This window comes from Mesoplodon densirostris, chromosome 1, assembly GCF_025265405.1.
Source record: "Mesoplodon densirostris isolate mMesDen1 chromosome 1, mMesDen1 primary haplotype, whole genome shotgun sequence".
NCBI classification, from domain to species: domain Eukaryota; kingdom Metazoa; phylum Chordata; class Mammalia; order Artiodactyla; family Ziphiidae; genus Mesoplodon; species Mesoplodon densirostris.
Genome location: NC_082661.1, coordinates 7,535,993 through 7,558,541, shown reverse-complemented (window position 1 = coordinate 7,558,541; position 22,549 = coordinate 7,535,993). Strand labels below are relative to the sequence as shown.

General features: G+C 44.0%; 2 protein-coding genes across 10 annotated transcripts in view; one reads left to right on the top strand and one right to left on the bottom strand.

The window, feature by feature from the left end:
• ZRANB1 (zinc finger RANBP2-type containing 1) overlaps window positions 1-15,816 on the top strand; it is a 72,167-nt gene extending 56,351 nt beyond the window's left edge. The window contains exons 6-10 of one of the 2 annotated variants that reach the window (XM_060098436.1): window positions 20-218; window positions 9,008-9,128; window positions 10,664-10,793; window positions 10,899-11,128; window positions 12,328-15,816. In XM_060098436.1, coding sequence (XP_059954419.1) covers window positions 20-218; window positions 9,008-9,128; window positions 10,664-10,793; window positions 10,899-11,128; window positions 12,328-12,546 — 899 coding nt within the window. In that variant the 3' untranslated portion in view covers window positions 12,547-15,816. The remainder of the gene's footprint in view (window positions 1-19; window positions 219-9,007; window positions 9,129-10,663; window positions 10,794-10,898; window positions 11,129-12,327) is intronic. The other variant, XM_060098435.1, reaches the window with a different exon arrangement.
• A 99-nt stretch (window positions 15,817-15,915) lies between these two features.
• CTBP2 (C-terminal binding protein 2) overlaps window positions 15,916-22,549 on the bottom strand; it is a 162,639-nt gene continuing 156,005 nt past the window's right edge. For 6 of the 8 annotated variants that reach the window (XM_060098430.1, XM_060098428.1, XM_060098433.1 and 3 more), the window contains 7 exons: window positions 21,046-21,260; window positions 20,433-20,563; window positions 19,796-19,923; window positions 19,257-19,374; window positions 18,015-18,158; window positions 17,884-17,938; window positions 15,933-17,359 (listed from right to left, as the gene is read on the bottom strand). In XM_060098430.1, the coding sequence (XP_059954413.1) occupies window positions 17,159-17,359; window positions 17,884-17,938; window positions 18,015-18,158; window positions 19,257-19,374; window positions 19,796-19,923; window positions 20,433-20,563; window positions 21,046-21,260 (992 nt within the window). In that variant the 3' untranslated portion in view covers window positions 15,933-17,158. Of the gene's footprint in view, window positions 17,360-17,883; window positions 17,939-18,014; window positions 18,159-19,256; window positions 19,375-19,795; window positions 19,924-20,432; window positions 20,564-21,045; window positions 21,261-22,549 lie in introns of all 8 variants that reach the window. The other 2 variants (XM_060098427.1, XM_060098434.1) reach the window with 2 other exon arrangements.

Sequence of the window (22,549 nt, the reverse complement as noted above, 5' to 3'; positions counted from 1 at the left end):
ATTTAAATTCTTCATATAGAGTTAGAAGAAGAATCTCCAATTATAAACTGGTCCTTGGAATTGGCTACACGTTTGGACAGTCGACTGTATGCACTTTGGAACCGAACTGCAGGAGACTGCTTACTTGATTCAGTACTACAAGCTACCTGGGGCATTTATGACAAGGACTCGGTGCTTCGGAAAGCCCTGCATGACAGCCTACATGACTGTTCACATTGGTGAGCTGACATCCTTCCCTTTTTAAATCCAGGAGTGCACTGGCTGAATCATTTCCTTACAGTGGTGGGATACTTTTTGTCTGTTATATTTTCTGTGGAAGCTAGGGGAAAAAAACTTCGGTTTTCGACACTGAGACACTTTGAACATCTCAGTGGTTTTTATATCTTTTTGCTAAGCTTTAAAATAGAAACATTTGAAGTTGTAGTAGTGGTCTTAAATATAGAAAGGTCTTTGCTCATATTTTATTTTTTTTTGGTTTCACCTGTGTATTTATTTTTAGTGTGGCTAGTGGAAAATTGTAAACTACATATATGTACACTGTATTTCATGTCTGTTGGTCAGCTCTGGTGCTCATATTTTAAAGTAGCTTTGATTTCGTATTTCTGTTCAACTTTAAGAGATTATATTGATTGTGTATTACGAGTTTTTCTTCCTGAGACAGGTAGTCTTAAGACCATGTTTTATTTTGCAAATTTTCAAATCCACAGAAAAGTTAAAAAAAAAAAAAATCAGTGCGAGGGACCCCAACATCTCCTTCATTGGATTGACCAGTTGTTAATTGTTAACATTTTGCCACAGGTGCTCCATCTCTGTGTACCTAAACACTCCCCTTTGCCAGTTAGTTTTAGGCATCCTGATGCTTTACCCTTCAGTGTTTCAGCATACATCTTTTAAGAACAAGGATCATGTACCAAAATGTTCATTGCAGCTCTATTTACAATAGCCCGGAGATGGAAACAACCTGAGTGTCCATCATCTGATAAATGGATAAAGAAGATGTGGCACATATATACAATGGAATATTACTCAGCCATAAAAAGAAATGAAATTGAGCTATTTGTAATGAGGTGGATAGACCTAGAGTCTGTCATACAGAGTGAAGTAAGTCAGAAAGAGAAAGACAAATACCGTATGCTGACACATATATATGGAATTTAAGAAAAAAAATGACATGAAGAACCTAGGGGTAAGATGGGAAGAAAGACACAGACCTACTAGAGAATGGACTTGAGGATATGGGAAGGGGGAAGGGTAAGCTGTGACAAAGCGAGAGAGGCATGGACATATATACACTACCAAACGTAAGGTAGATAGATAGTGGGAAGCAGCCACAGCGCACAGGGAGATCAGCTCCGTGCTTTGTGACCACCTAGAGGGGTGGGATAGGGAGGGTGGGAGGGAGGGAGACTCAAGAGGGAAGGGGTATGGGAACAGATGTATATGTATAACTGATTCACTTTGTTATAAAGCAGAAACTAATACACCATTGTAAAGCAGTTATACTCCAATAAAGTTGTAAAAAAAAAAAAAAAAACAAGGACATTGTCCTACCCAACCACATCGTCATCACCACATCTAAGAAAATCAGCATTGACTCAGTTATCTAGCATACAGTCCAAATCACACTTTCAGCTTGTCTCAAAAATATCTGTTTTTTTAAAAAACATCCAATAGTCAATCAAGTATATGACTAGTCTTGAACTGTACATTCAGATGGTAACCTGATTGGATAGCTACAGAGAGGATGTGTCAGAACTGATGGTTTAGACATTCCGCCCTTGTCCTGGGGTGAGGACTTTGTGCCTTTTAGTGGAGGGTGACTGCTCTGGATTGATCTGGTAGTGTGGGCAGTACCATTCCTTTTGTGATGCGGGTTCATCAGGCCAGGTAAGCCTGATGTCATTAAATGTTCACTCTGTCTGACCTCTAGATTGGATTACGTGCTCATCAAACAACATCCTAATGATGATGTGGCTGTTTGTGTGGGCCTGCCCACACCGAGAGGATGAGAGTCGTTTTGGATATTGTGGTTTTACAGGTCTGTCTTGTAGGTTTAGTTAATGTGACTCTGCCCTTGGAAAGATAGATCTGTCCTCTGGGTGTGGATGAAGTCTAGCTGCTCAGCCTGGAAACTAGATCTGGACCTTGGTAAATCTACCATTTTGCAAGTCCTTTTTAAAAGGCAGCTCCAGCCTTTCCTCTGACAGTAATATTCTGACCCTGTTGTAAGGTTGAAAGTGTACTGTAAATTTCAGCAGGTGATACCTACTTTTCCTAGCTGCGAGGGCTTTAAAAAGAAAAAGACATTGGTGGCTATTAATAGTTTGGGAACCTTATGCTACCTGTTTCTCAAAGCTGGCAGTGGGTGATCTTCTGGATTGGAGTTGTCACTTATATTTGTATTAGGACTGAAATTCTAGTTTTGAGTCATTTGAAGTCTCAAAAGTCCAATGTGGAAGTAGGGAGAAAAAGAAAAAGATGGCCATAATCTGAGGTAGAAAATGGGCTAGATGGCTATTAAGAGTGAGAAGGACCTAGGTTGTATGAGTGCAGCCACTGGTAAGTGCTGTTGTAGCAGATGGTTTGGTAGTGGAGGCCTTGGTTCTAAAAGGATGCTTTGCTGGCGTATGAACAGGCTTTCTAAAATGAAGAGCACCTTGGAGCCACCTCCTCCAGTCCCTGCCATACAGGGCCTTCACGTGATGTTTTACAGTTAAGGCATAGGAAGCTGCAAGGATTGTAGTGATCACATAGACATCCTTTTCACTGTCTTGGGGTGGAGAGGGGATGAAGATTATCAAGTGGGGAGAGAGGAAGCATTGTTGCCGTAGATTCAAGGCATCCGTGATGTGGGTCAAATATATTAGCCTTACTGAATAACGGTTAAATTGTTGACTATTTTGAGTTGTGACAGGTTTGTTGACTGGGCTCTTATATGACTATTAGAAGATAGAATGAGAGGGCCCTGTCCTAGGTCAGGAGAGGAGCAGCCAGTATATCACTTGTGCAGTCTCCTTTTAAATCAGCTTTTTGCTAGGGTTTCCTTTGCTCATAATCCAAATCAGGTGGGATGAGACTTTTTTTAAGTCATAAAATATCTAAATGAGAACTGAGAAAGTAACTTTTATTTAAGCCCTTCCTCCTGTCACTTCAAGAGAGGACATTCTTTTTGTGGTGGTAGCTGTGCTGTTCCGTTGGGTGCCTATGATTTGAACCGGCTCAAGTGCTCAAGATGGAATATTGTAGTTGCCTTTGATTGACATGTCAATCCAAATAGAGAGCCAAATGGGAGTAATTAATATAAATAGGGGGAAAAATCAGTTCTTTTAGAAATATCATCTTTGGATAACTTATTATTGTGCCTCTCTATATACATTTTTAGACCTTAATTTGTTGAGAGCAGTTTTAGTTCACAGCACAACGGAAGGGAAGGCACCGTTGTTTGCCATGTCCCCCTATGCATAACCGCCCATTCCGAACATCCCCCACAAAGTGGTATGTTTGTGACAAGTGATGAACCGACACTGACAATATTCTTATTACCGAAAGTCCGTAGTTCACATTAGGGTTCATCTTAGTATACATTCTGCGATTTTCGACAAATGTGTAGTGACATGTGTCCACCATTATATTGATAGTATTGAACAGAGAATTACAATTATAGTGTCAGAGAGAGTATTTTCTTTTTTTTTTTTTTTTTTTTTTTTTTTTTTTTTTTTTTTTTTTTTTTTGCGGTATGCGGGCCTCTCACTGTTGTGGCCTCCCCCGTTGCGGAGCACAGGCTCCGGACGCGCACGCTCCGGACGCGCAGGCTCAGCGGCCATGGCTCACGGGCCCAGCCGCTCCGCGGCATATGGGATCCTCCCAGACCGGGGCACGAACCCGTATCCCCTGCATCGGCAGGCGGACTCTCAACCACTTGCGCCACCAGGGAGGCCCAGAGAGAGTATTTTCAATGCCCCCAAATCCTCTGTGCTCTGCCAGAGTGCATCCTTTCCTCCTCCCTAACTCTGGCAACCACTGGTCTTTTTACTGTCTCTGTTGTTTTTGCCTTTTCCACACTGTCATGTGGTTGGAGTCATATAACATGTAGCCATTTCACATCAGCTGCTTTCACTTCGTAATATGCATTTAGGGTTCCTCTGTTTTTTCATGGCGTAGATAGCTCATCTCTTTGTAATGCTGAAAAGTACTTGATTGTCTGGATGTACCCATTTTATCCATTCTGAAGGACACTTTGCTTGCACGTTTTGGCAGTTATGAATAAAGCTGCTGTAAACTTCCATATGCAGGGCTTTGTGTGTTCATAGATTTTCAGTTCCTTTGGGTAAACACCAAAGTTCATAATAGCTGGATTATCTAATAAGAGTATGTGTTTAGTTTTGTGAGAAGGTGCCAGTCGCTCTTCCAAGGTGGCAGTACTGTCTTGCATTCCCACCAGCAATGAATGAGCATTCCTGTTGCTCCATATCCTTGCCAGCATTTGATGTGGTCAGCATTAGTACATTTAGATCATGGACATGCAAAGTGGCTATTGACATAGTTGGATTCATAACTGCCATGTTTGTAACTGTTTTCTCTCTGTTGCCCTGTTCTGTGTTCCTGTTTCTGTCTTTCACTCTTTTTCTTTCATGTTTCTAGTTGAGCATTTTATGATTCTGTTTTCTCTACTTTCTTAGCATATCAGTTATACTTCTTTTTTTGACTTTTACTAGTGGTTGCCCTAGAGTTTGCAGTATGGTTTTACAGTTAATCCAAGTCCTCTTTCACATAACACTGTACCACTTCCTGGGTTGTGTCATTACCTCATAATAACAAAATAATCCTAATTCCTCCTTTCTGTCCCTTGTATCTTTATTGTCATTCATTTCACTTACATGTAAGCATACATAAGCACATACCTGCATACATGCTCATGTGCGCACACACACACAATATATATATATACATAAGCATGCATAATCAAATATATGATTATTTTGAATAAACTATTATCTGTTAGATCAATTAAGAATAAAAATAAAAAGTTTTAGTTTTATCTTCAATTTATTTCTTAATGCTCTTCCTTTTTTTATGTAGATCAAAATTTTTTTTTTTTTTTTTTTTTTTTTTTTCTGTACGCGGGCCTCTCACTGCTGTGGCCTCTCCCATTGCGGAGCACAGGCTCCGGACACGCAGGCTCCGCGGCCATGGCTCGCGGGCCCAGCCGCTCCGTGGCATGTGGGATCTTCCGGGATCGGGGCACGAACCCATGTCCCCTGCATCGGCAGGCGGACTCTCAACCACTGCGCCACCAGGGAAGCCCTAGATCAAAATTTTTGATCTATGTTATTTTCCTTCTTTCTAAAGAACTTCTTTTAACATTTCTTGTGAACCGGGTCTCTGGCAACAAATTCCCTCCATTTTTAGTTGTCTGAGAAAGACTTTATTTCTCTTTTACTTTTGAAGGATAATTTCACAGGATATAGAATTCTAGGTTGGTGTTTTTTTGGTCTCAACTTTTAAAATATTTCACTTCGTTCTCTTCTTGCTTGCATGGTTTCTGAGAAACTCGGATATAATTCTTATCTTTTGTTTCTGCATAGGCAGGTGTTTTTTGTTTTTTGGGTTTTTAAAATAAATTTATTTATTTATTTACTTTTGGCTGCATTGGGTCTTGGTTGCTGTGCGCGGGCTTTCTCTAGTTGTGGCGAGCGGGGGCTACTCTTCATTGCGGTGTGCAGGTGTCTCATTGCAGTGGCTTTTCTTGTTGTGGAGCACGAACTCTAGGCACACGGGCTTCAGTAGTTGTAGCACGTAGGCTCAGTGGTTGTGGCTCATGGGCTCTAGAGCACAGGCTCCGTAGTTGTGGCGCACGGGCTTAGTTGCTCTGTGGCATGTGGGATCTTCCCGGATCAGGGCTCGAACCTGTGTTCCCTGCATTGCCAGGTGGATTCTTAACCACTGTGCCACCAGGGTAGTCCCAGGTAGGTGTTTTTTATACTCTGTCTTCTTTCAGGACTTTTTTCTTTAGTTTTCTGTTGTTTGAATATGATATGCCTAGGTGTAGTTTTTCTGACATTTTTGCTTCTTGGTGTTCTCTGAGCTTCCTGGATCTGTGGTATGGTGTCTGACATTAATTTGGTGAGATTCTCAGTCATTATTGTTTCAAATATTTCTTCCGTTACTTTCTTTTTTCTCCCTCTATTATTGTCATTTGTATGTTATACCTTTTGTAGTTGTCCCATGGTTATTTGAAATTCACTTTTTTTCCCCTATATGTGTTATATTTGCCTTTTTAGATTTTGGGGTTTGTATTGATGTATCTTCATGAGGTTCTTTGCTTAACTGTATCCAGTCCACTATAAGCCTATCAAAAATGTTCTTCATTTCTGTTGGTGTTTTTGATCTCTAGCATTTCTTTTTTGCTCTTTCTTAGGATTTCCATCTTTCTTCTTACATTGCCCATCTGTTCTTGCATGCTCTCTTTTTCCATTAGATACCTTAGCATATTTATTATAGTTGTTTACAGTTTTTAAATTTTAAAGTTTTATTCCTGTGTTTTCATCTAGGAATTTCATAGTTTTAGCTTTTACATTTAAAGTCTGTGACCCATTTTGAGCTAATTTGTATTGAAGGTGTGAGGTAAAGATCTAAAATCATCTGTTTTGCATGGATATCCAGTTGTCCCAGTACTGTTTATTTTTTTTTCCCATTCAAATGCCTTGGTACTTTTGTCAAAAAGTATTTGACCATAAAAGTAAAAGTTTATTTCTGGACTCTCAATGTTTTCCTGTTGATACGTATGTCTGTTCTGATGCCAACATTAGACCTTCTTGATGATTGTAGCTTTGTGGTAGGTTTTGAAATCTGGAGTATAAGTCTTCCAACTTTATACTTCTTTTTCAAGATTCTTTTTGCTATTCTGAATTCTTTGGATTTCTAGATAAATTTTAGGTTCTAGCTTCTGCAGAAAAGTCCTCTGAGATTTTGATAGAGATTGCACTGAATGTGGAATTCATCCATGAATGTGGAATTGACTTTTTAAAAAAATAAATTTATTTATTTTTGGCTGCATTGGGTCTTCGTTGCTGCTCGCGGGCTTTCTCTAGTTGTGGTGAGCGGGGGCTACGGGCTTCATTAGTTGTGGCACGCGGGCTCTAGAGCGCAGGCTCAGTAGTTGTGGCGCATGGGCTTAGTTGCTCTGTGGCATGTGGGATCTTCCTGGACCAGGGCTCAAACCCGTGTCCCCTGCATTGGCAGGCAGATTCTTAACCACTGCGCCACCAGGGAGGCCCAGACTTGACTTCTGAATGTTAAAGCCAAACTTGCTGTCCCGCTTGGTCTTGTATTCCTGGATTTGGTTTTCTTGTCTGTTCTCAGTGAGCCAGGTAGCTTGAGTGTTTAGGTCTTTGTGTGGTGGGTGTGATTATTTGAACATGCTTATTTTTAAAATATATTCTTTGAACACCCTTTTTCTGCAGTCGTCTTGAGTTTTTTTTTTTTTTTTTTTTTTTTTTTTTTTTTTTTCGGTATGCGGGCCTCTCACTGTTGTGGCCTCCCCCGTTGCGGAGCACAGGCTCCGGACGCGCAGGCTCCGGACGCGCAGGCTCAGCGGCCATGGCTCACGGGCCCAGCCGCTCCGCGGCATATGGGATCCTCCCAGACCAGGGCACGAACCCGTATCCCCTGCATCGGCAGGCGGACTCTCAACCACTTGCGCCACCAGGGAGGCCCCGTCTTGAGTTTTGAGTGAAGTCATCATTTGATTTCTGGCAAATTTAGGTATCTCATTCATAAAATGATCCTAGGCAGCAACCAAGAAATTTCTTAACTGCAGCAACTTTCTGTGTTTCATGATATTTCTCCTCGAACTTATTAAAACAATGTATTTTGTCATTGGTGCATTGAAATATATTTCTGTGTATCTTAGGTATTTTAAAAGAGGAATATCCATATTTTATTTTTAAACATTTGGCATTGAAACTTACATTCTTGATTTAAAAAGAAAAAACCTATGGTTATCTGGCATAGAAAAGTTTTTTTTTCTAATCAAACAAGAGTTAAGCCTCAGTAACATTCTTTTTTAAATCTAAAATATATTAATTTACTTTTTACAGAGCCCTGCATTAAGTTACTCTAAAGAAACGTGTGACACTAAGACATTTAATACCTTCACTTTTCAACAACAGCAAAAGAATGTTTTCTGATCTTTTGATTCTTTTACCTAGAATTCAAATACATAAAAGTATTGGGGGTTTCTGATAGTTCACTACATGTGAGAGGAATGTAATGTTACAAACAGGTTAAATGTCTTCAGAGGTCTTTGCTGGTTAGTTTTGTAAGACAGTGGATCACAGTTTTGAGCATAATTATATCTGGCTTTATTTAATTTGTATACTAGATCTAAAAAAAAAAGAATGTTTTGCTTTTAGTAATTCAGTCTACCAGTGGCCTAATTTAATTTTTAGTCTTCATAATTTATTAGGCTGAAGTATTTAAAGAGGTATTAAGCATGAAGAAGGGATTGTTCTTGTAGTTACAGTGATTTTTTGATTGTCATGTGATAATCAAACAATTTTATTTAATGAAATCTCAAGGAAGTGATTTTGATATTCTTGTAAACACATGGGCTATTTCTAGTCTGTGACCAAGTAGTGGATACTATTCATTAATGGAGAAATGTAGTGTCTTTGGTTTTTATCCAACCTCTCAGACAATTTTGAGTGTTTTTATTTTTAATTTGTAAACCAGTAGTAGACAATTGAAATCAACTGTTCTCATCACTAGTGTTTGTAGTTTTGATGAAAATTTGGTGGGTGGTGAATCAAATTATGTCTGAGGATATGTTAAAAGATGTCTGCTAGCAGAAAGGAGGCATTTTTAATTGGAAAAATACACTGCAAGCCAGGTAAAATTAATTATTAATCTCTGCATTTGAATTGCTTAAAGACCACATTAAATAAATGATTGGAACATTAAACGAACTGTTTATAGAAAGGCTTCTTTGTTACTCTGTTGCTTTTAGGTTTTATACACGTTGGAAAGACTGGGAGTCCTGGTATTCTCAGAGCTTTGGTTTACATTTTTCCTTGAGAGAAGAACAGTGGCAAGAAGACTGGGCATTTATACTCTCTCTGGCTAGTCAGGTAAGAGTGCTTCAGGGCGCGTCGCTCCTATGAGAAGAGTGGGGCGGCTGCTCTGAATGCCTTGGTTTACATGCAGACCGTGTGGGAGGCAGTGTGGCGTGAAGGGAAGAGCGCTTGACTTGGCAGCAGGTGACGTGGGCTCTAGTGACTGCTGTTTATCAGCTCTGGGACCATAGGCAGGTCCTCCCTGCAGAACAGGGCAGGCAACATGTTTCTTATATTAAGTGATTAAAAAACTGTCCAAATAAAAGTTGTACTTGGTGATTCTAACCTCTTAAACATTTCCTCAGATTACTCTTCAGTTATATTGTCCTCACAGAAAGGTGACTTTTTGGGATTGACATACACACACTATTATATATAAAATAGATAGCTAATAAGGACCTACTGTGTAGCACAGGGAACTCTACTCAATACTCTGTAATGACCTATATGGGAAAAGAATCTAAAAAAGAGTGGATATAGGTATATGTATAACAATTCACTTTGCTGTACAGCAGAAACTAACACGACATTGTAAATCAACTCGACTCCAATAAAACTTTTAAAAAATAATAAATTAAAAATTTTAAAAGTGGTGGCTTTATGCCTGTTTTACCTACCTGCAGGTTAGCTCCCATTCTGTGTCCGAGGGGACCCTTCCCCAAGATCACTGTGCTAGTAGTGGGTGCTGATGCTGAGCTGTCAGGCCCCTGAGGATCAAGTTGTGATCTTCATAAGGCTCCCCAGGTGAGGGGCCCCTGTCCACGTGACGTAGGCCAAGGAGAAGGTGCCGTGGACAGGAATGAGCAACTAACTTGGGGATGAACTTTTATGGATGTATTGTGTAGGGCTGTCCCTCACGCTCATGCTAGTTTTATTTTATGAAGCATATTAATATACTTAACTGTAAACTTCAAATATATGCACAACAAACCACTTCTTCTCTTGGCAGAAAGCATCATAATTCATTAGTACCCTCTGAGGGAAGTACCTTCTGTCTTTGGGCCATTTGGGCAGGGTTCACAGTGACTTTTACACCTGAGACATGTACCTCCTGTAAAGGTGCCGTTGGAATCATCATAGGGGGAAGGGAGACCTGTTGCATGTTCTTGCCTTAGGTGATGCAGCCATTTATGTTTGTGTGAAATAACGAAGCTCATTATTATTTATGTCAAATAACGAAGCTTACTTCGGGTGGACCTTGCTGTAGGTAGTACTTTCACAAGTAACTTAACCAGAAGGCAGTTATATAAATCAACCTTCCTTTGCTGTCTGAATCTCTTGTTTCTGAAATCAATATTTAACCAAATGTGTTCAGTTCTTGAGTTTGGATAATGAAGGATACCTGTACATAAACTTGGCAGATTTCTTTTATTGGACTTTGCTATTTGAGGAATCAAACTCTTTAGTTTGACAGTAGTATTACTATATTTTTTAAATGAATTGAGATAGTGTAATGAAGGAGGGTAGCGTTGTGTTACACACATCGGTTTTCCGGGGTGGTAATAAATGTTTTAAAGAGAATTTGCTTTCTTTTATTTTGTTCTGTACAGCCTGGAGCAAGTTTGGAACAGACCCACATTTTTGTACTTGCACATATTCTTAGACGACCAATTATAGTTTATGGAGTAAAATATTATAAAAGTTTCCGGGGAGAAACTTTGGGATATACTCGGTTTCAAGGTAAGCCATTATCATGAGTATTTTGGAACTTTCTTGTTTATTATTTTAATGCACATTGCAGTCACATCCTGAAAATCTCATTGTGACTTTCTTCCCTCTTTCCAGGTGTGTATTTGCCTTTGTTGTGGGAACAGAGTTTTTGTTGGAAAAGTCCGATTGCTCTGGGCTATACAAGGGGCCACTTCTCTGCTTTGGTTGCCATGGAAAATGATGGCTATGGTAACCGAGGTGCTGGTGCTAACCTGAACACCGATGACGACGTCACCATTACATTTCTGCCTCTGGTTGACAGTGAAAGGAAGTTACTCCATGTGCACTTTCTTTCTGCTCAGGAGGTAAGAAGCCTGTTTCTTGTATTACTTAAGGTAGCAGCAGTGTACCGGAACCCAGCGTAGTGTGTCTTTCAGGTGCGGTATTATCTGTACTACCACTGACAATTTTGAATTTGGTCGTAGTAGTTGTCCCTGTCTATAAATCCTGGTCAGACAGACTTTGAAATTTATCTTTTCAGAACGGCTGTGTAGGATGTGCTGTGCAGAGATAAAGCAGTGAAGACCAAAGTCCTAGCCCTCAGGTAGTGCTGAGTGCTGAGGAGAAAAAGTAAAAAGATGGGGTGAGGGGGATGAGGGGGCCACCAGGGGCCCAAGGTAAGGCATCACTGAGGAGGTGACGCCTGAATTGAGACCTGAAAGAGGAAGGAGTCTTGCGGAATCTGGGGGAAGAGAGTTGTAGGTAGAGGGAAGTTCAAGCCAGTGTGGTTTGTGGGGATTGGGCAAGCGGGGAGAGACAAGGCTGAGAGGTTAAGGGGTGGCATGGGGTCGTCAGCGGTCTTTTAAATCTTTGGCTTTATTCTGGGTAAGCTGGGGAGCCAACAGCCAGTTTGCCCAGAAGAGGAATACTGGCAACTCGGTTGAGACTAGATACCTGGGCAGTGGTGGGAACAGGAGCAGGACGCCAGGTGGGAGGTCACTGGAGCTGCGGGGGAGAGGGTGGTGCGCGCCCGGCGGGGGGGGGTGGCGAGAATGTGTAAAAGAGCGCTCTCAGAAAGCCCAAATTCTTATAAAATTATTGGTCTTTTATTTCATATACTAGTAATAATTATAAACTTTTTATAACCGTGATATTAAGAAAAAAGTTCATAGATAATTTTTGTAACTTAGGCGTCTGTACATTGAGTAAACTTACCTTGTTCTGTCTGAAGCTGCAACTTTCTCTTTCTAGCTTTTTCTTTGCCAGGATCAGCTTATTAGATAACATTTGCTTTTTGCTATTATATCAAACAAATTAACTTATTACTAGGCTATTCTTCCCTCTAGGTTTTCCTGTGAATTTTCCCACTGATGTTTTTTTCTATTTAACCATAGGAAACTGGGTTTTAAACATAAAATTGATGAGAGGTGGAAACCATGTTGAAGCACTTCGTTGCTCTGGCCTTTTTCATTAATCATACCAGCTGTAGGTTTCTGTTAAATTTTTCCTGTCAAGTCTCTGATCTGTTGTATTATTTTCCGTCTTCTTCACATTCCTCTAAAAGCTAGGTAATGAGGAACAGCAAGAAAAGCTGCTCAGGGAGTGGCTGGACTGCTGTGTGACTGAGGGAGGAGTCCTCGTGGCCATGCAGAAGAGCTCTCGGCGGCGAAATCACCCTCTGGTCACGCAAATGGTAGAAAAATGGCTTGACCGCTACCGACAGATCCGGCCTTGTACATCCCTGTCTGATGGGGAGGAAGACGAAGATGATGAAGATGAATGAAAAGAATCAAAGAGCAGAAGAAGAGCAAGGTACCGGCTCTGTGGTGACCTCCGGGTTACCGTGGTGACCTCCGGGTTACCGTGGTGCTCCAGGCAGAGCGCATGGCACGGAATGAAGCGAATCTGGCAGGATCTGCTTGGAAGGGTTTTTCTGATCCACACCCAACGGAGATGATGCGTCTGCTGTGTGAGGAGACAGAACTTTGGACTGCAGTTTGTAAAAAAATGAATTTTATTAAGACAGAACTTTTTTCCTTTCAAATTGTAAATCTGTCTATAAATGTAACGCATGTGGTTGTGTAAGAAGTTGTGTAATAGGAAAAGTTGTACCAGCATCTTCATAGTATTGAGAAGTTTTTTCCAGCATGGGCACCTCCAAAAGCACATGGCAGATCAGTCTTTGTTCCTTTGAGAGAATTCTTTTTTAAGTAGAACCTGGCGTTCTACTTGCATCTTAAAAGATCCATTTTACATGATTTCTCACCAGAGCTCGTTAGAGATTTGGAAACTTTTTGTACAAATTATCCACAGCAAAACATAAAAATAAAAACAAGCTTTTATTTTTATTAATAATTTAGTTCCTGTTGTGCCCAATAAAATAAAATCAAATCTTTAAGGAACAAACTGTAAGAAAAGTAAGGATTTTTTATTGAGCAAACTTTGCATAGACATCGTTCCCTTGTTTTGGAAAGGGTTTTGGTTTCTATTATTTTGTCTTTTTTAAAGTTTCTGATATGCCCCTTTTCAGTGTTTAGGTATTTATTTGTTTGGAAGAGTGCCCTTAAGCTGGGGCTTCTTCTACCAGACTCTGGGCAGCAGTCTCTTTGTGAATAGTTATTTGGTGGATGTAAGTGAGGGGAGTGCTGGCGGGGGAGTGCTCGGGGGAGCCGGCCCACTCGTATGTAACTGAATGAATTGTGTGAAATTTGCCCACTTGACTCTGTTGACAATGTTATACTCTCCCAGGGTGCCATGCACAGGGTCTGTGGATTCTTAACTGTCTTTTATCATCAACTCTGCTTTAAGCAAATTGTGTTAGAAAGGCATGCCTTTGCTTGGGCTAATTGGGAATATCAGTTCAGTATAGAATAAAGATTTAAGAACGCAGTAAGGTGGTAAATGCATTGTATAATGAATTTCTCAGTGAGTAGTCTGAGAATTTTTGCATGTTGGTTAATTGTGGCCATTCTTACTTAAAGTTAAGACTATAATCTTAGTTAGGAAAACTTTCTACAAAAAGTATTATTTGACCACTTCAGGTATACATTCAAAACTGGGTAAAAATTTCAGACCTATCTCAGGAACACAAAAAGACTTTAGTGTCCTGGTAAGCACTTTGTAGACTATTGATGTGGCAAGGAATTTGGAAAGAAGCCACACACACACACACACACACACAATTTTCCTTCCCTTTGATGAAAAGGCTGTGAAAACCTTGAAATATTTTCTTGTTTTCTTCTAAGTTCTGTTTAGATGCCGTTGAAATGTGCACAACCTCAGATTTGATGCTGGAATACTAAAAATAGAAAATTACCTATGAGATGTCATCTCTTCAGTTCTTTCTTCCCTCTCTGAACACTCCTTGAAACGTGTTCCCAGGATGATCGCTTTTGCTGCATGCTAGAACTTGCAGGAAAAATATTTGCAATTTGATTCCATATGAATGAATTTTGATGTAATAATGGTGTATGTTACTGTTTCAAATGGTTCATGTTTTCTTACAAATTGATTCTATGGTTTGCTTTCATTTTGGACAGAATTAATTTTTGAGAAAGCTGCCATTCTGATTACATAGCACAGCATCCCTATAAACTTTTCTCCATATATAGGGAGAGAATTCTTTAGTGGCCAGACGTCCTGTTCTAGTTGCTGTTAAGCAAAAACTGCTCTCCCAGTTGAAGAAGCCGAAGAGAAATGTTTGAGGGAAAAGCGTCTAGTTGCTTAGGGTCTACGTTACAGTCAGTGCTGTTTAGGAAACTGCAGGCTTGGTCTTTAGCCTTAGCCTCCGTGTGTTGTGTTTGCTGCGTGGTGTGTCCCCTGAGGTGCCTCTTTATTTATTTATTTATAGATCAGTGACCCTGACCACATCTAGTTTAACAGGTACAGCATTCTTCCCTGTGGGAAAGAATTATATATATATATATATATATATATATGACTCCATTTCTTAGGCTCCAGACAGGGATGGGGCTTTAAATGGTTTTCACAGCAGATTGGCTGGTAAAGGCCAACATTTTGGTGAATCAATGCTATGTTAAGCTCTTGAACTATCAAACAGCCATAACTGTTGTCCTAAGATAGAGTTTGCAGTCCTTTCTCAGATTATATATGGCAGGGTGACAGATACTGTATGTCTTTTGGTTGACTCCGGACAGTAATACCTTTAACTGTATGGACTTCATAGTTCTTTTTCTAGGGAGAATACAGTGTGGTGTTTTCTGTCAGTTACAACCCAGGTGCACCATGGATTTGGACCTTTTTATGTTTTTGGCTTTTAGGCTCATCGTGTCACAGACTTAATCTGTGTTAAGGGACTATTGCTGTGCATAGGCGGTTGGGGTCTCCTTTTTGTGCATACGTCACCCCCTCACTGATTGCCTGTTTGACAAGTGGTTGACACGTGGTTGTGAAGATGATCTTGAGCTGCCGCTCTGCTGCCCGGAGTGATAGGTCAGTAACCATTTGCTCCGTCTCTGTCCAGGATCTCTCTATCCGTGTCAGGTGGCTTCAGTGTAATTTTTCATGGGAGAGTTGGGATGGGACCACCACCTTAAAATGAGTGAGGAGGTTGATGCTTTAAGTGGCCGTGACTCTTTTTCTAAATGGGAAAGGATCGGGGGAGGCGGCTGAAAAGGAGTTCGGTACCTGGAATTGTTGGACGTGACTGACATGTGCAGATATCGCTAGTAGTAAGGGGTTTAATGCTATTTGAGAAGGAAGACCCATAAAATCAACGGAAAGTTCCTAACCTATGGAAATGGCTGATGTTAATTATTTTGCAACATTTCTTTGTAAATATCATTAAAAAAATTTTTTTTTGAGATTCACCTCCCTTCCTGCATTAATGCTTGAGCCAGATAATTTTGCTTTTGGGTAAATTAAAATCAAAATTCTAAAACTTGACCAATTTTGTTTCTTGAATTGACTTAGTTCTAACCCACTATTTTGTCTTAAGGATGGCATGATTTGATAAGGATGGACTTATGTGAAGTTTTGATTTTTTTCAATTAAACTATCACATGAAGTAATTATCAGCATTCTTGCATCTGGTTATGGAATAGGTGGATGATAGAAAAGTACTGTAAACCGTGGAGCCTCGGAATAACAAGGGTTGGGAAACTGGCTAATTGAAAATGCAGTTGCCTTTAAACATCTCAAGGAGAGAACTTTTACATTGGTGAGTTGTACTTGAATTTCAGAGCTTAACAGAAATTTTTATTACTTTTTATTGAAAACTGCACTGAACGCTAAATGTCCACCTTTACAATAAACAAATACAGTAACGGTAACTCACACTAAAACAAAACATATTTCTGATAGCCATTATTTTTCTGTTTGGGACAGTTTTAAAGGTTTCTTTTGTCACAAAAACAGGAATGTACCTATACAAAGGCTCAAAATAGGCCATCTTTTTAAACAAAAAGGCGATGATTCACAAAAGACTATGAATATAACATGTAACTAGTTGATACAAATCTAATAGGATTTGTTAAAATCAGTCACATCTAATAACACACCTGAAGTGTTCTTGTATAAAATATCACGTGAAGAAAAGAAGACTTTATCAATGTCTAAAAAAGTGGGTTTGTTCATAGACAATCTGACAAGTTACCATAAAAAGTGTTTCCTGAGACATAAGGAAATGCAACATTATTCTTCTTGAACCCTTTCAGTTCAAGACTTTCCACTCAATAAAATAGCTGAGGATCTGAAACTGAGAAAATATATTTGAGTACAAACAGCTTGTGAAACTTAATACTTTTTTTTTTTTTTTTTTTTTGCATCATCAGAGGGTTTTTACTGAACTCACAACCAACTTGCCCGCTCAGTATGCAGTTCAGATGGGAGAGACTTCTCTGTACAGGAGCCTGTACTGTCTTCAATCCTATGCTCGCGGTTGTGTAACACAGGCAAACAGTTTTCTCCCCATTTTGTAGTAATTTAATCTTCCTATTAGCAAAAGAGGTAACCAGCCCCCGTGGACCGAAGGGACTAGAGTCATAGGATGGGGATTTCCTCTTAATATTTTTTATTTTGATGTTTGGAACTCCTGATGCAACATTCTAGAGCAAGGTGTTCAGGACCTGCTGTGTCCAAGGGACTGATAAAGGAAAAAGATCTATTTATTCTTTGTGATTTGATGCACAGATGAAAAACTTAACACACAATAACAGAAGTTGGTCGTTAATAAATCACGTCCTAGTCTCTCTCAGCGCCTCGGCAAGCAGACGACATCTTCAGTTTTCCCACGTCTCGGCTTCGAGCTCTTGTAGTTTTAACACTGCAACGTCAATGATGCGTATGTCCAGGATCAGTTAAAAAGACTGTCAACTTCCTTTTCTCTTAGTTCATCTATTTTCCACTGTCTCTTGGTCCCAGGTGTATCTGAACGGTTACCTTCCGTCACTCTCTGCTATTGCTCGTTGGGGTGCTCGCGATTGTCCCCGTGTTTTGTGGGCTGGTTGGGAGAGGGAGCTTGGGAAGGGTGTGCCACCGTGGGGAGGTTGTGGGTTACTGGGATGCCTCCGGGGATGATCCCTTCCATGGCTGCAGGAAGTCCTCCCGGAGCCACGCCCACGATGCCTGGCGGGTATCTAGGGAGGGCGGGCACAAGAGAAAGGGCCGGTTAAGTTCAGGCCCCAGAAGCTGCCAAGCTCTGCCTTTTTTTATGGAATGGGTTGTCATACTTCCTACCTCCAAAGCAAGGAGAAATCTACATAGAAAATTTAAACATGGACATCTAATTCATAAACAACAAAGCCTATTTAGTCCAATCAAAGCACTAATTTTGTAGCTTTTAGGCAACAGCAGTAGACTGTACTAATTGTGTGTGGGGAAACCGTGTCGCATTTGGAAAACGTTTTGGACAGAATAAACTCCCAAGTTTTCTGGCTGCGTTAGAAAGTATTCATCCGTTATATCAAAGGCTTTGATGATTTCCTAACACACGGCATGAGGTACGCTTGCGAAGTGTGACTTCCTAGACTGGTTAGTTACCGGCTCCCGTAAACTTAGATGTGGGAGGGGACAAGGCAGCAGCAGGGGAGATGGTGAGCTGGTGACGGGCAGGACGCCTGCCCTCCGAGGGTACCTGGAGGGCACCTGGACGTGGCCTCACCTTATCCTGCAGGCACGGGAATGGCTGTGCACAGATGGGACTCTGTATCTGAACACTGAGGACAAAACATACTTATGAAGCAGGGGCTTTGGAATCAGTCCTTCCTCGCCAAGTTATAAGACCCTTCAAACCTGTGGTAAGGGGGACGGTGTCTCGGCCTGTTACAGTGACGCTGGTCAGGGACTGGCCCGGAGGACTGTGATGAACCGGATCCCTGTGAGCTGCAACCCTCCAGCACAAGCAGTTTTCCAAGGGGCCAAGGAGCCTTGCTCTGTCTAGAGGAATAATTAGGACGTGGCCCTTAAAGGGGAGGCCACCAACACGGACAAACAGGGGAGTCCAATCTGGTGCTGTGCTGGGCTCGAGTGATGCTTGAAAATGCGTATGAGGGTAAAACACAAGTGGGACTTTAACAGAACGTGCTGCATGTAAATAAAGCCATGTGACTTGGGAAGAAACCGCTTAGCTGCTTTGCCCAGAGTAGGAGCTTTCATGTATGGGTCCTTTTACACAGACTATATTTAATCACCCCCTAGAGCAGCGGTTCAAAACCAGGGACCTCGGGCAGTGTCTGGGGGGCGGTTTTAGTTGTCACCATTGGGAGTGGGAGGTGCTATCGGCATCTAGCGGGTGGGGGCCAGGGCTGCACTATACATCCTACAAGGCACGGGACATCTGGCCCGGTACTGCCAAGGTGAGGCAATCCTGGGTCAGAGTAAGCAAAACAAAAGTTCCCTTCTGGAACTCTACGCTGCAGCTTCTCTCCTTTATGGGGGAGGAGCTATTTCCCTGCAACCGGCCAGAGAACCATGGAAAACGACCACAGACAAAACCCCTGGTCCCTTCCAAGGGTCCTGGCTCGTGTCCCCAGTGCAGGTTCTCTTGCCTCAGTCACACCCAAACTCTGTCACTGTCACGTGCCCCTGGGGTCAAACTTCCTGCTTCACAGAGAAACAAGCCCCCCCCCCGCCCCGCCCCGCCCCCATCAAATGGACTGGACTTTGGCCAGAATGCTCTCCTTGGACAGAAGGTTCAAGTTAGAAAACAAAATCAGGCCCTCTTCCTTGATGACCTTTTCTGAACCCTTTCGCCTAGAAACCCCCTCTGGTTTTCAAGAGGCTTCGGAATGAACAGTGATTCAGACCCGCTGGGGAATGCACAACCCACCGTACCCCTCACCCCCTTCAAAACAGGAATTCCACTTCTCTGCTCGGTCCCCAAACTATGATTGTTCCACGGAAATGAGGAAGGGGAGAACCGAGAGTAGGGGACAGTGTGTCATTCCCACTAGCGCTCAGCTTGGCTTAACGTCCCCAAGTCCCCCGTCTCCGCCCTCCCCCAGGGAGCAGGGCTCAGCCCATTCCTCGCCTCACCTGTATGTGGCACCATTGAGCTCTGGATGAATTGCTTGCTGATCTATTACTGACCAGGGAGCTGTTGTGACAAAGAATTCCTTGTTCACACAGTTTCTTAAGCTCTCTGGGATGCGACCTGGAATAAGAATGATTAAAAGTAATCCTACGTATTTTTCAAGGTCACAATGACTTAAATGTTATACTCCTCTGTTATGCGGGAACAAGCTACAACACAAGTCTCTTACTCTTTGATAGGAAGGGCCGGCCCTTGTACTTCCACAACATATGACTTGTTCCAGGGCCTGAACCACACTGGGCTTCGGCCAAACAAGGGAGCTGCCCACGGCTCCCCCTGGGGCTCCCCGTCCAGGTTTGCGAGACTCGCACTGGCTAATACAAAAGGGAATTGGCTTCCCCTGAAAGAAACGGGGCCCAACTCATTCCGAATTTCTTCAACTTGACACCTAGAGACCACCTCTGCCCGCAGCAAAGCCCCACGCCCCCTTCCGCGTGTCCGTCACCGGGATCGGAGGCGGCCAGCGCGGCGGAGGGCTCACCTGTGATGGCCCGGCGGATCTCGGTGGCGGCCGCCTCCCTCATCTCCAGTGAGGCTTGCTCACTGTACCAGGCCGTGTGGGGCGTACAAATGAGATTCGGCGCGTCTTTCAGGGGACCCTGAGCAAAGCTAGATGAGTATACAAAAAACACAGTAGGTGAGAAAAACAACGCACGTCACTCTCTGCCCTGCTCGTCCAAAGGGAGCCCTTGGCCGTGTGGAATGCTGGCTACACAGATAAAACAGAGTGGGATTCTGCAGTCTGTGTCCTAAGGGTTGGGACTTTAAGAACATACTCGTAAAACTGTAATTAGCGTCAGGCGTCATCAGGGACTCGGAAAGAAGGAACAATTCTAGGGAGGGCCGACTAGCCTGCCTCCGGCCAGAGTGATCCAGGGGACAGAAAAAGCCTGCTCTTGGCCACCACCATTTTTCTTTCTGCCTCTCCCCTTTCTGATCATCTTTGGGGGAACTTCTGGCCCTTTTATACTTGGTGAGAATACAGCCCAGACCTCAGAAGAGCAGAGGCTGTACACCTGGTCTCCAGGCGCCCACCCAGGACCCGTCTGGAAAGCTGCCCCGAGTTCACAGTGGGGCTCCTGCAAGTTCCTGCGCGAGCCCCGAGCTACCAAACCTGCCTGAAAGGCTCCGATTCGTGCACGTCGAGGGCTGCCCCTCGTATCCTGCCTTCCTTGAGGGCTTGGGCTAAGGCTTTCTCATCCACCAGTCCGCCGCGGGCCGCGTTCACTAGGAATGCTCCTTGCCTCATCTGTGAGGGGGAGGGAAAAGCTGGTCAACGGGTGCCGCCGCCGCCGCCGCCTTGGGAGGAGCCTGCACCCAGGTTTGAAGAAGAGCCGCGGCAGTGGCTGGTAGCGGGTCTGGGTGTTCGATGCGCGCGCGGCGGCTGCGGGGGAAGGGAGTGCGGAGCCTCGGTGACAGCGTGGGGCCAGGGGGCCGCTCCCGATGACCCCGAGAGAGGGCTGCAAGCTGGGGCGGCGGGAGCCGTGACCTGTCGACTGGCTGTCTTGGAGGCCAGGCCTGGTCAGAGCAGGGCCCTGCTGGGTCCTGGGCCGGGTCCTGCCCCTCCCCGCTCACCACGGCCCATCTCACGGAGGGGGCCCCGCCCAGCTCCTTGCTGATGTCTCGGGGGACTTTCTTCCCCGCTCACTGGTGTGTCCATGGACTGTTTCCCATTCCCCCTTTGGTTCTGACAGAAGTTTCCAGGGTCTGGGACCATTTATTTCAATTTACCTGCTTTATAGTAAAGTCATTGATGAGGTGGTGGTTATGTTCGTTGAGATTACAGTGCAAGGAGACGCAGTCGCTCTGATACAGTAAGTCCTGCAGGGTGTAGACCCTCTGCACGCCCAGGGACCGCTCTATCCCATCCTGCAAGTAGGGGTCATAAAATATGACGCTGAATCCAAAGGCCTTGGCTCGAACAGCAACCGCCTGCCCCGTGCGACCTGTGCAGAGAGAGAGCGTCCAGGTGAGCGAGGCCCCCGCGCCTCCGGCCGACGCGCGTCCCGAGGCCGGGACCTTGCGTGGCGCCCAGCCGCAGCTCTGCTGCCCCCAGCACTTCTGGCAGTTGGACCCAATCTGTGGTGGTGCTGGGAGAACCGAACGCCCAGGGCCTGGTGCCCCCTGAGGCCAGCACTTCTCCCCAGGTCACGGGGGCCGGAGCCGGGCCAACGCTCCTGGGTGAGCAGGGCGGCGCTTATCACCTGTACTTGCTACCAGAGTAGTTGGTTTTTTTTTCAAGTTCCTATTATGCACATTTTCAAACATAGACATAACTAGAGAGAACAACCTAGTGAACTCCACGTGCCGGCTCCCAGCCATCGCCGATGTATCTCCTTCCTATTTCTCTTTCCCCTACTTGTTTGCTTACGTAGGGGGCTTCTTAACCTGAGCTTCATCTCTTTACTGCTGTGTCGAACAGGGACTGTTCTCTTGTGTAACTGCCACGAGGTTTGCTCACGACCCGTGATCGAAACGGACCACTGCAGTCTGGCCTGAGCACCGATGGATGTGGGGAAGTGCTCTGGCTGAGAGGTGGGGCTCTGAGCACGCGTGGAGCGCGGGTCAGGCCTCCAGCAAGTTAGACAGCGACGTCGCCTAACAGGACGCGAAGGCTTCCCTGACTCCTGAGTGGCCGTCATTTGCGCAAACCCGCTGACCCCCGTGGACGGCGCCTCTTGCTTCCCAGAGCAGTTTTCAGCTTGAACACAAAACGGTGTGAATGATAACCTGGAGGGGCTGATTTGGGGAGAGTGCAGAGTAAACCTGGCTCGAAAACCATCGCTCAAATGTGCAGGAGGAAGATGGGAAGACGGGAAGCCCGCGGGAGGGAGGGCGGTGGGGTGGCGGACCGCCACCGCCTCCTGCTGAAACTGCAATCCAAGTGGGCGGCACTTCCACCACCGCCATGGTCTGGAGGCAAAGCTCTGATAAGGCCGTTCTGATCAGGAGGGACAGCTGCAGGGTCGCCCGCGGTCACACCCCTCGTGCCATCCCTCTTCAGTGTCACCACTTGGACACGGGGAGCCAGGAAGCAGAGCCACACTGCAGAGGAGTCAGCACGATGGCAGGGGCGGGAAGGGACCCAATGACCCCGCTCTGATGTACCCGAGGTTCGGAACCAAGCGCCCCACCACGCGGCGGCGGGGGCTCGCGGCCAGCACCAGCATACCCGCCACCCCCCGCTTTGCCGGCCCTTAGCTGCCCTCCTCGCCCCCGCGTCCTAACACACTTT